Source organism: Anopheles maculipalpis, chromosome 2RL (assembly GCF_943734695.1).
Source record: "Anopheles maculipalpis chromosome 2RL, idAnoMacuDA_375_x, whole genome shotgun sequence".
Taxonomy (NCBI): Eukaryota; Metazoa; Arthropoda; class Insecta; order Diptera; family Culicidae; genus Anopheles; species Anopheles maculipalpis.
The window spans coordinates 12,346,727-12,359,973 of NC_064871.1; the positions used below are offsets into that span (position 1 = coordinate 12,346,727).

Genomic DNA, 13,247 nt, shown 5'->3' on the forward strand with positions numbered 1-13,247 from the left:
GGCGCTTTTTTTCTTCTTCTTCGGTTGGAGTGCGCTGTAATGCGAGGAGTACTCGTCAAACGCTTCGCGCTCCGTGAGTGGTCGAGGACGTTGCGCAAGAGGCCGAACAAACCGAAGGCAGCCTAGACAGACCATGGCAAGGCTTTGCCTAGGTACATTACCACGGTTAGTGCCCGGTTAGTGTAGCCTACAGTGCGATCGTTCATAGAGCAAACGATCGTTAGTTGCTGGTGGATGTGGAGGTTGGTTTCTGTCTTGGCACCTCCGTGCTGCCTGCGGGTCTGATCGTAGATGGTAAATAGCATTACACATGTGTCTTGCAATCTCACCAACCATCACCACCATCACCACCACCACCACTACCGCCATTACTGATGCCTACCAAGCTGTGTGGGCCATTCAATGTTCAGCCCAGCAACGATTATTCTATTAAAACGATCAGTGCCCCTCAGTGGTGCTTGGCATAAATGGTGTGTGTACTTCCCACACCTCAGGACTTCCTTTCCCGGTGGTGTAACCCATATTCCAAACATTCAACGGGACTAAGTGATCGCCGCTCCTGATCTGTACACCCGTCGTAATCCACCCAGACTGCTGGCTAGTGGGGAAAGCTCAAGCAACAAAATAAACGTCTCTTCAGTCGTACACGATCACACGACACACACTGCCTCCAAGAGATGCCGTGTGCGAAGCGGTGCATTCATGCGAATTGCATTCATTCAAGTAATGGTACGGTGGTGGGGGGGGGGGGGGGGGGTGATGTCGACTAGTTCCACGTACCAGTTTGCATAGATGTTCGCCAGCTAGCATCGTGTACCCTTAGTGTACCGTTTTTGCACAGCGATGAGGTAATCTTTCGTGGCTTCCCTCTGTGGATGAGAACAGCTGATCTGCTCCCCTTCCCAACGAGGAAGTGTGCATCTTGTCCCTTGCACTTTGTGGTCTTATTTCACATGAAAATCAGTCAGTTGGCGAAACATGTCGTGTTTTTTTTTATTTCCCATGCGACAGTGGCCATATTCTTCCACAGCTGAATGAAGCCTTGAACCAATGCCTGCCAGCGAAAGCCTTGTCCCTCGTATCGATTATTGGAGCTCCCCTTTTTCTTACGCTCGATGTGCAGAGTGTGGCCTACTTTGGTTTTGGGGTACGTAGCACGCACACGAATGCATACAACAATTTCCTACCGTTTCCAAGGGTAACACACTGAGCAGGTCGCTTCCTGTGGCTTCCTATGAAAATGGTTTGCAAAAATGGTTTTGTGGCGGATTTTTTCTTGCTTTACTTACCTTTTCAATTCCAACCATGTCCAGTGCAATCGTCATGCATCGTGCATTAATGTCAATACAAAAAAAGGGCTCCTAACTTTTGTTTTTAAACTCACACACACTATCACCTGGTGAGCACCTTCTGCAGTGATTCTTCGTTTAGAAAGGACTTTAGCACGGTTTGGTTGACCCACTAGTACGTGTGTACGCACGTATTCAGTACCAAGCTTTTGCTTTCACTTGACCGGTTCTGTGTACACTCACGGCAAAAGCAACACCCGTCTTGCTGTCTTGGTACATTCTTTGCACCAAGATTTATGCAACACTAGGTAACGCGCGCACTTGGCAGACATACACGGGAAGCTTGCAAACTCTTTTCACGTCACGTCCACTAAACCGTGTAATTGCTGGGTCGTTCACAATCCACACCAATTCAACGCACTGAAGCACATTCGGGAACTATACAGATGATCCTATCTTGGCAGGCTGATCATAGTAAACACAAATCACCTGTCGACCAATCTTCTGGAGAACAAAAGCTGCGAACTGATCACCCGATGCTATAAACCTTGAGGGATGAGGCTTTGTCTAGTAGTGCGAACCGTGCGACAGGATCTGTGACGTTCCTGGGAAGTAGAACCGTCGTTATAAACACAGTAAAAACACTCATCCACTTAGCCTTTCTTTCTTCGAGCAACAGAACAACAACAAACACAGGTTGCCCTGGGCAAACACTGGATCATCACCACCCCAAAACTAGAAGGGGTGAGAGCTACCCCAACCGAAGTTAGAAGAAGGATGCTTCTTCTCTGGACGTTTCTAACCGTTGGCAACTATCAACAACACAAAAATTACACACATACACACGCGCGCGCATACAAGGCGAACCCTCACAGTTGAGCAAATATTTATTGCAAGATGTTCTCGTTTCCGTTTCGTTCGGACCGTGTGCTGTACACGGTGCGTCTCCACCGCTACTGTCAGATGTTCGTTACTGCTGCCAACAGCAAACAACACTGTCGGGCCTGTGTGCGCTACGACCCTACGACCACTGCTCGCTCGGGGGACGGGTTTCGCTCGCTCGCTCACGCGCTCGGTACAGCAAATCGGTTGCGGTGCGCATTGAAATGGTATGTATGTTACTTTCGAGTTGCCCTCGAGCCCATGCTATACTGTGCCCATGCAATGAGATGTAATTGTAGGTACCACAGCTGCTGCTGCTGCTGCTGCGTACATAGGCGCGTCGCGTACGTAAATAGCGTGCGCCAGTGTGCGGCAAATGCACGTGGCGTGTGGATCGAAAATCTTATTTAGCTCCAAGTGTAGCCCTTATTGATATGCCTTGGTACACGGCTCGACTGGAACTCAAAACCCAATCAAACTGTTCCCCCCGTAATGAGGGCTGACTATCCAACGACGTGTTATTAATAAATTTCGTTAGCCATTATACAGTTGGCATGTCCTCAGAGATCGTTAAAAGACTCATACAAATGTGCATGGTACAGTGTGGAGATTAATGGTGCAAAAGATTCAATGAATTTTGACAATTTTCCACAATTTTACAGAAGCACGAACATAACGCTCTGCATAAATTCCTCAGATGATTGCACAGAATCAGTTCTCCATCACCATCTCCACAGTCGATTTGCAAATCTCTTAAAACTAAATGCAAAATGCCTCACAGTATTTCTGACGGCTTTATAGCGATTTGAATTGCTCAATGATTGATAGTCTATTTTATGACCGGAAGACAAAATCCAATCTGAATCTGATGAAGAGCATCAATGTCGAACATAGTTAAGGAACTGATACGGTATTTTTCCTTCAATCTCTCTAAGCAAAAATGTTGGAAATAGTGAGGCAGTTTGTGATGAGCGGATTAAACTAGTTCACGTTTTCTTCTCACTTTTAATGAAAGACAAATATGTCTACTAGGGGACAGATAAAGGTCTCCCAACAGAATTGCAGTACATTCATTTAGTACACAAGAAATTACAGAAAATTTAGAAAATCACACCATAAAAGCTGGAAAATGATGATTCAGTTATTCAATCATTGTGCAACTGATCAATAAGAGAGATATTCTATATTCTCTAAAGATTAACACCGTCAATGCTAGGACGGGTCGTTGTTATTATACCGCCAATTCCGAGATTGAATGAAATATTTCAGCCAAATTGAACCCTTTGAATTATTTTCTGAAATAAAAACAATTTCACACCTGTACAAAATTTCAAATTAGAACATTTTTTTATCAAAACCTCCCAACGATTGAGTTCCACTGGTATAAACAACACCAGAACTCGCATCTCTTCCACAACCACCACGACAAAGGCCAGTGCGAACCAACCCCAACCCTGGGGGGGTTGGTTGCCCGGTGGTTGGTACTGGTTGAAGGTTGCGGCAGCAGTTCTCCCCCTGATGGAAGTCTGGGAGCGAGCGAGATGGAAGCGCGGGAAGCGAACGTGTGTTTGTGTCTCCCTACTCCCCATGAGTCAGATCAACCCCAGTACGCCGAAGGACTCCAAAACGGACAGGAAAGATTAGACACAGCTTGGAGGGAGGAGGGCTCACTTGGGAGATGTTCGGGCAATTTGTGTGTGCACGCGTACCTCTACACAAAAACAAATGTGTACCCCCCTCTTTAGCTTATCGCTTGTTACTGCGGACGCTGGCCATATGTAGCAGAACATCAGCGACAACGAGCAACCGAACAAACCAGGCACTGCAGCGTATGTACACAAACATACCCTCACGAATTCACCAACGGGCTTAAGGACTGAGATGTGCAGCAGCTCATCGCCATGTGCGCGCGCGTGTGTGTGTGTGTTTACAAGATGCGATAATTGTGCATCGGTGCACACTGTGTGTGAAGTAACGCAACCGTACGAAGATCTTTTTATTTGTTGATTGTACTCCATCACCGGGCCTTTTGCTTTCGTTTGCTACCGCGAATTACTGTGCACAACCCCGTTGCCCGGTTTGTTGCTGTCCACACAGTTATCATTAGCGCTCTAAACACCTAACATTTTATCACTCCACACCCGCATTGAATGAAACACTCCGCACCACAGTATACAGTAGCACTACAAACTATTGGATTGGGCCGGTTTTCGCGTGCAGTCACACAAGCATGTGTGGCATTATTTTTAGCCATCCCGTGTCGTGACTCTTTCGCTCTACCGACCGCCACCGTGAACGAACACGCACTGCCGCCCAGTATGGTTGCTTCCATCGTGTGTGCGGGAGGCCGATTGCACCAAAAATGCGTTGTGCGCAAGCTCCCCAAACCGGCACGCTCGGAACTGCGGCATCTCTTCCGAACAAAAAAAAAAAACCACAACAACAACAACAAAAAAAAAAACATTTCGTCCCCTAATCTGGGGGTGTTTGTGTCTGTGTGGGGGTTGTTTGTTGCTAGACACATGGCTGCACAAACACACAGGAACGATAGAAAACGCGCAAAAATTTAAGAACATGATGGATGGTTTGGAAGGAGCATGGGTAGCATGGGAAGCAAGTCGATGAAACTAAACGTGCCGTGTTTTGTGGTTAATTTTAATGCATTTAGCTGAAAAGAATACGTGAAAAAAAAAGATCAAATGAGTTGAAAGCAACTAAAGGCCTGTTAATTCGATTTCAACGTGTTAAATGCTCAATGTTTTCTTTATTTTTAGACCAACGGCTGGTTTCCACTGTACTGTTTACTTTTTCCTCTATCAACACGCTTTTGTGATTATTTATATTTACAGTTTTACTGTAGAAGTTTACTTCTTCCGGATGAAGCTGTGCTTTTTGTTGTTCGAAAAGAACGATCTTATCGCATCGGTGCTCGGATTCAGTTAAAATATTTAATGACAGACCTTTCTGATTGAATAAAAAATGCCGTCAATTTATTTTATTTTTGCAAATTACTAGCAATTATCGTATATTTGGTTGGTAGTGAGTAAAACACTGATTTATTGAAATGCACTAACAATTCCATCCATCAAACCTTTGCCGTATACTGTGCCCGTGGTTCCCACGAGCTATGCAATTAGCAGGGCACGCGTTTTGGTGAACATTCAACAATAACTACGCTTGTAACGCTTCGTAAGGTGAGTTGTGAAGCGTTTCGATTACATATCTTCAGGGTGATTAAAAATGTGTTTTAAATTGCATACATTTAGGCACATTTCGTAATTGGATGGGAAGCACGCGTGGAATTATTTGTGGAAATTGAAATCAAAAATATATTTTTTGATAATTTACACGTTTCGCAAAGTCCTATTTGTCTTGTTTGATAATTCCAGTATATCTTAAGACAATCCTGACATTTAATTACCTTTGTTCATTGTGAAAAAAATAAAAGCAGGAGCTCCCTGAAGCTGATCATGAGGTTCTGAGAGCAAAAAAAAATATCTAAGGAGTAGAAGCTAGACTTGATTCACCCAGTTTACACAAAAAGGCAACCAACTGGAATGTTTGAGCTGTCGTGCATTCTATGTCCTCAATTCTCTGGGCGTGTTTGAGAGTACGTATCCTCTGGACCATCTTTGAAGGTATGTTCGAGCATGGAGTATGAAGGAGAAGGAGGAACCTCGAGTTTTCTGAGCGGGACGGCGAAACGGACATCCTGATGATGGCGAATGCTGGCTGAGGCATGTTATGAAGATGTCGGATTCATGCGTCGGAAGGCACAGCGAGTTCCTTGGCTGGATCAGAAAAAGCGGAATCTGTTGGAGATCGTGTACCTACATGGATGGGAAGATGCAGCCAGGGATCGCGTATCCTGGAGATTTATTGTCGACTGGATCATGTCACGCCGATGTCGTGGAAGAAAGTAGGAGGATTTTTTCTATTTGTTTCGTTGCACAACAATAAAAAAAACCATCGAATTTTTCTCTTATTCAGCATTTCTTTATTTTCATCATTAGTTTATTAATTTAAATTTTTATCAAGCTACATGCTACACACCCCCTGTCTCTCTCTCTAAATCACTAGTCCCGTTTACTGCCTGCCGTTTGACGATCACGAGCACGAGTATTTTTTTTTTCTTCTTTTGTTTGCATTAACTTGTCCCTAACTGTTTGTTCCTTTACTACTTCATTTCTAAGGTAAATACCGTCGTGTCGAAGAAACATTTCATCGATGGTGTGCGTGTTTGTCCACGTGTTTATGTATTTGAATGTGACTTTCTTTGGAAAGGTGGCAACACGTTTCGAACCAAATTGGACCGGAAATAAATTTACTATTTCGTTCTATCAAAACCAAGTTGCCACAGTGGAAAGAAAGCATCAAGCCTTATCCATCGACGAAACGTTTCTCCAAGTAAATCATTTTACAGCAAAAGCCATCCACTAGTGTCAGGAACAGAAGGATGCGGTTGCGCAAAAAAAAAAGTTATTGATATGTTTAGTCTCTCTATCTCTAGCTTTTCGTCCCTAAATATGCCTAGAACCTAAACGAACGTAGTCAGTACACTATCGCAACGGGACACTTGATCAGCATCAGTCCGTATGTGTTTAGAGTATGTATAATAATCGTGATATTGCAGTAATGCCGCGTAGCTGGCCCTAGTGCGTTTGCCAAATGCGTTTCTATAAACATTCCGACCGTGGAGCGCGCAAACGTTCGTCGATCAGATATATCGAGTTCACCCCTATGTCCTAGTAGTACGAGTTCAGTGGACTCTGGAACAGTGGGTTAAAGGTGTTTTGTAGCAGGAATATCTCTTCCGGTCGACCATTGAATAGGAACGGACCCTTCAGGTGCGTGATCTTCGAGTCCTGGATGAATGGAGAAGGCGCAAAGGCAGGTCGCTGTGGGCGCGGATAGGGTAAGGCAAACGTGGGCTGTGGTGGAGCGGCCGGAGCGGCAGGTGCTCCGTTCCACTGGTAAATGCCGGAAGGTTTGCCGTTCGATACGAAATTGATCGGCAGCTGGTAGAACGGGCTCATGGTTACTGGTGGTGGTGCAGCGAGCTGCGGATACTGGGGAACCGGTGCGGCCATCGGTTGAATCGTTGGTGGCTGCGAGATGTACCCGACACCGGGCACGAACATGTACGGCGTTGGAGGCAACCGGATGTAGTAGATCGGCGAGTTCTTCACGGCTGGTCGACGACGGGCCGCCTGACTGTGGCGGGAAAGGATGTCTTCGTCCTCCAGTCCCTGGAAGTTGTCATTGCCGGCCGCGAAACTAGCGGCGAGACTTTGGAAACTTCCCAGCGAGGCAGCATTCGCATCCAAACCGGCCAAGTTAGCCAACTGCGCATTGGAAGGCTGTTGCTGTTGGACCTGTTGCTGTTGCTGCTGTTGCTGCTGCTGCTGCTGCTGCACGAGACTGTTGAGCTGTTGTTGCAGATTTGGCGAAAGGTTACTCATAGTCTGGTAAGAACCCAACCCATTAGCCATATTGGCGTACATATTCTGAGGGTAAGTTTGCATGTTTGCCAACATGTTTAAGCTTGGATAGTTGTCCACCGGCAGGTAATCGTCGTAATAGTCCAGCATGGAGTGATACAGCGGATAACCGTAGGGTTGTGCATAAGCTGCTGCTGCTGCCGCACTTAAGGCCGCCGGTGAGTAGAGCCCAAAGTAACCCAACATCTTGTTTTTACGAAGATTCGGCAATGGGATTGCGGTTGGAATCGTTCCTTCACGACTTCCGGAAGAACTCTGCTCAACATCTGACGAGGAGGCTTTCCCACTGTCGGGCTCCTGCTCCGTAGCATCCGTCTCGAGCTCTTGCAGATAGCCGGTAGATTCCTTGCCCGCCCGCCCATCGTACCGCTGCTGCATATTCTGCATCGCCGACAGAAGTTGACTTTGACGTACGGGGATAGCCGCCACAGTGGACACTAGGCAGACCAGCGCTATCAGATGGCTCGTTTGCGTCATGGTGGATAATTGTTTCTGTAATTGGAAGAGCAAAAAGACACACGTTAGAAGTTGTAAAGATCAAAAATGGCCAACATAAATATCGCCTCCCCCTTCTGCCCTGAAGACACCAGATCGTTTCCCACGGGAATCGTTACATCGATGGCCGCGATGGGTCTCTCCATCAGCTGCCTATATTCTCATCAATATAAACCGTTGTTCAATAAACGAACGATCGCGAGCGTGGCGCTCCAGTTTATAAATCTTGCAACCAACGCACACCACGTGGGCGCAGTTGGTTCATCGTTTTTGATTGATATGAACCGGCTGGCGTTTCTTGCACACGGAAAAGCGTTACTACCCGGTAGCAAATTGCATTCAGCGCATGTGCACCTTTCGCAAGTTTATGTCGCTCCAATAACATCACCCCAAACCCGCAAACACCGGTCTGCCCACCGGTCACAGCTTCCGATAGAATATATTTACGATAATTGATTACTTTAAAATATTATATTTCCGCAGCCAATTAATTGTGCCCATCATCATTACCGTAGTTTGCCACCGTTTGTGTTCAACCTTGAGGCCACAAACCGCACTAGCACCGCACATTTCCATTATCATTACCGATGGCGTAGGCACTCGTCGTCTCGTGGCGAATGCAATTTTATTCTCCCATTGCTGCGCAGAAGTTCTTTTTCCCCCAGTTTTCCATCCCGATTATGACCTCAGCCGGAAAATGGCAATTGTGATTTCGATTTATTCTTAGCGATAAAAAAAAACAACAGGAATCTCTTACCGGGATGATGTTCTGTTGTTGTTTTTGCTCATTTTTCGCCTGGGGGGAAAACCCTTTGGAAAGGGTGTTGGAGAAAGAAGCAAATAAATATATAATTCTTCCCTTTCTTTACCGTTTTCCGTGGCGGCATTCCGTGACAAGTTCTTTGGTCGGACAAAGGAAAATAATGAGAAAAAAAGTACACACACACACAGTGTGAGAAGCGGATAAGATAACTCGACCATAACAACCTTGGCGTGACGTGACAATTGAAATCAAGTGTGATTGAATTACCACCAAACCGCTCATTATGCCCGGAACGGATTGGGCCGCGATGGGATGGGCATGCGATGGTACTGTGATGGCGCCGACTCGATCCACGGAATCTTTGGTGGGTCGTTGCGTTTATTTTATTCTATTTATTTTTTACACCCATCCAAAGTGCATCTCCATGCGAGGAGCGTCAACACGACCACAGCCACGTCCACGAGGGTGTGATCGTTTATGTTTTTATCTCGATCCATCCGTCCATCATCGCCACCCCATCAAAGGGCGAAAAAGACAGTGAAAGAGTCTTCCCTTGTGCCCTGGCCAGCCAGTGTACACGCCCCAGCACGCGCATTCGTGCCCGTCTGATGAGCGCAAAACCGCCAATAAAGCTACCCGCTACCTAATAATTTGCCACATTCTGATTAATGAGATCGCCGTAAACGTAAACCGTGCCATCCTGCCCCACCAAGAGGTCCTCGAACGCCACACCAAGGAGCCAAGGAGGATTATGTGCAGGCTCGGAAATTATCACCATGTGCCCTGCGCGTGCAAAGCTTTTTGCGTTTTAAGGGCTTAATGACACCGAGGGACTGCACATTTCGCGGTCGCTGCCCTGGACCGGGGCGTTGTGGGCGTGTGCGGATGCATCACCTACTGAAACTGCTGGAATGCTTGGCGAAGTACAAACAGTAAAGACGGACGGACGAACCCGATCGACCGGGTTGATCTTCCCGACCCGTCGTCCGTGGGCATCTTAATCTGGAGCGGTAAGTAACGATTTAGTAAGCGTTTTTTTCTCGCTCTAGCATCAGCTACACCTTAACAGCTCACAAATGGGCAATAATCAACGCTGGGGAGTGAAAAAATCGTATCGTTACGATCGTTCCCTTGTGGGATATATGTCTGGCGAACGAAAACCCAGTAGCCCGGCAGCTGTTGAGCATTTTAAAACGTAACCTTTAAACGATAAATCGAAGCCAAAGTTCAACGTTACTACGATCCAGATCTCGAGCCTGAGCCGCTGTATACTGTGTAATTTGCATTAAGCGGTTCCAAGCGGCGAACCTCCGAAGATCGCTCGGTAGCGTACGCGGGAGTGATCTATTGAACTCTTCGACCCTGGACCATTACAGTAGCCGGGTGGCCGGATGTTGTGTGCTCGCGAAATAAAATACAATTTTATGACTATTTCCTCAAACCCCAGACGTTGGGGTTTTTTTTTCACAAAGCGGAGAGTTCATTTCTTTAGACTTTTAGATCGCGGGCGAGGCCGAGAGCTGCCGTTGTTTCTGTGGGTTGAATTTTCTTAATTTCTGTTAATTGAACGATCATGATGCTGCCTTGTGTGTTGCATGCGCGAATGAGCCACCACCCTCCCCCATTTCAATGGCTGCAGCAAACGGAGAAGAAATGGAGAAGGCAACGAAAAAAACAGTTACCGGGGAACGATTTTACTTGATTTGAGATTTAGATAAGCGCACCCTGACTTGCTGAAGAAGCTACGAGGGTGTGAGTTCTTCGCAAGAAATCTTAGGCCATGTCTCTCTCTCTCGCACCCTCCTCAAAATACACCAATTGAATCCATAAAAAAGGGATCGAAATTGGTGTATTTTGGACGAGGAAGCCCAAACGAAAAAAAAAAACAATACCTCGTTACAATGTTCTACGCACGGAATTCAGATTTCTAGCTCACGGTGATCATAGCTAACTGCCAACCAATCCCAACGAGCCCTACATTCTGCTACCGGGCTACCGGCTTCCGTCCATGGTTCGCATGCTTTGTATTCCACGCTTATCAGCTTCTACTCCCTTTGCGGAATGGGAAAATTGGGTGCATCTTCCAACAGTGCCAGGTTTGCTGACGCACGCTCGAGCGATTTATCTCATTCCAAATAGCAGAGCCTCGTTTCGTACGATCGCACACACTGCAACGCTTCATCATTCATCCTTAACCCCAAAACACCACTTGGATAACTGTCCGTCTGGACTGCGGACTCAGGAACTCGCGACACATCTATCAAACAGAGAGTCTGTCTGGATGAAGCGTGTGTCTGTCTGGCAGATCAACAAGAATCACCAGACATTACATTAGGATCATATTAGGTGGGTTGTTATCCCGTATTACTAGTATCCAACGCACAGCACGGAAACACCGCGACGGATTGATGACATCCGGGTGACAAATACAGGTATCATTAGTGCGATGTGTGTTTTGCTAAATCTCTACTCCAGTAACAGGATCGCTACTTTCTTGGAAAGCTTTATTCCATGGAACTGGAAAACGTTCCGCAAGACCCTGATTAAGTGCATCTAATGACAATTTGACGCAAGACTTGCTCCCGCAAAACGGACTAGTAAATAAAGGCCAGGTTTTACGCCCTCTCCACGCACGCCTGTCAAAATCTGACAGCTGTGCTAAACGGCCGTAGTATACTGTGCCGTACCAATTCTTGATGCGTGTGGGACGGCACAAGTCAGTGAACTGAAGGGAAGAATACAAAAAAAGGGAGCAACTACTTGTATACAAATTGTGTTAACGCGCTCGCACACGATCACACGGTACACGCTCTGTTCCAGGTAAGCTCCGCTCGTTTCGTGCCATTGCTGTTTGCGTGTAAAGCATTCTCCCGGAGACCTGCCAAAAGTGGATCATCACCACTATCAATTACCGGGCACGGTGCGCCACGTCCTGGATGCAGCATGTACACATAGTTGCATGCTATCGTACCATACGCAGCCCCATAGTAAACGACGACATTGATCCTCCATTGATCGTCTAGGTCTCCGGCGGTCTGGAGGGGCTGGCAACTCCGCCACTGCTCTTGCGTCATGCATAACTTCACAGCATCTCCCGACTCCCCAGCCAAAGGGTTCGATTCTGCAACACACTTATCCAGCTCCTCCCCAGAGACACGCTTCAACAGTGCATAAAATAACACATGTTATTATGTGTGTTGCACAGGATCGTGGCAGTGGGATTCTTCTGCATCGAAGTGCCGGCGGGGATGCGTTTGAAGCAAACCGCAAATATCCACACGAAACGGCCCTCTCTATCCGTTCGTAAGCGTAATTAGCATGCCGACAACCCATTCCGAGATGCCTGTATGCCTCACATGCACCTGATGGTGGTTGTTTTTCTTCCGTGGTTAATGTTTAAATCTTCCACTTGCAACAGCCTCCACGGTAAGATTCATCAGGACACGCTCGTAAATGTCGCGTGTATCGTGAAATATTTGATTACCGAGCCACTCGCAGCCGCATTTTGTTTTGTTTTACCGGACCACGGGAAATGTTGTGGAGCCGAGGCACCAAACGCGCCATACATTAAATGGCTATCACATTCAGAATGGCTCATTCCGTGCGTTCCTTCGGTCGATCAACCATTGGTGACCTTTTGCGCGTAGTAGTTTTAGGTTAATTAACTACCTTAGCTAACCCTCGTACATAAACCTGCGCGTAAATGTCTTCCGTTCGGGGTCTCTCTCTCTCTCTCTCACCCTTGTACAGTGATCGTTTCGTTGCGGATTGACGCCTCTACCACGAAAGCATCTGCAACGAACCGCAAACGAATCTTTTCACTAAGCGTCGCTCGATGATAAAAATTCATAAGCTTCCCCAAACAACAATAAAACAAAAAAAAGCTTTCCTCATCAAGGGATGAAGCGGTCCCGGAATCCAATCGTACGGAATCAAGATACCAACGCCACGAGTTAAATGATCCGTTTTGGGGGAGGAATCCGTGGAAATCCAATTTTAGAGTCCGGTAATAATTAAGTGTTATAAATCGTTTATTCATTTGAGATAGCCATCCATAAATCATACATGATTAATGGATGGACGACGGACGACTCCCATCTGGCTGAAGGTCGGCCATTCGTACCAGGGGCCGCCACTGAACGGTGGTCGTAACATGTCAGATTAATGCTTTAAGAAGTCAGACAGGAACGATGTGAAGCATCACCAGGAGGATCACCATTCGACCCGATCGACACATTGTATTATTGTCTTGGTATAACCGTTACCTGGTGGTAAGTAAAGACGCCAACTCGCCGCAAACCATACCCATGCACTCAT

The 13,247-nt window shown here is 46.6% G+C and overlaps 3 protein-coding genes across 4 annotated transcripts in view; 2 read left to right on the forward strand and 1 right to left on the reverse strand.

Annotated features, from left to right (window-relative positions):
- The window catches only part of LOC126557104 (V-type proton ATPase 116 kDa subunit a 1-like), a 263,661-nt gene that overhangs the window by 240,029 nt on the left and 10,385 nt on the right, over positions 1-13,247 (forward strand). The gene's annotated exons all lie outside the window — the stretch shown is intronic.
- The window catches only part of LOC126558132 (E3 ubiquitin-protein ligase RING1), a 470,233-nt gene that overhangs the window by 35,742 nt on the left and 421,244 nt on the right, over positions 1-13,247 (forward strand). The window lies entirely within an intron of this gene.
- On the reverse strand, positions 6,917-8,158 carry LOC126558177 (uncharacterized). The gene has a single exon (XM_050214141.1). The coding sequence runs from the start codon at positions 8,147-8,149 to the stop codon at positions 6,917-6,919; it is 1,233 nt and encodes a 410-aa protein (XP_050070098.1). The 5' UTR covers positions 8,150-8,158.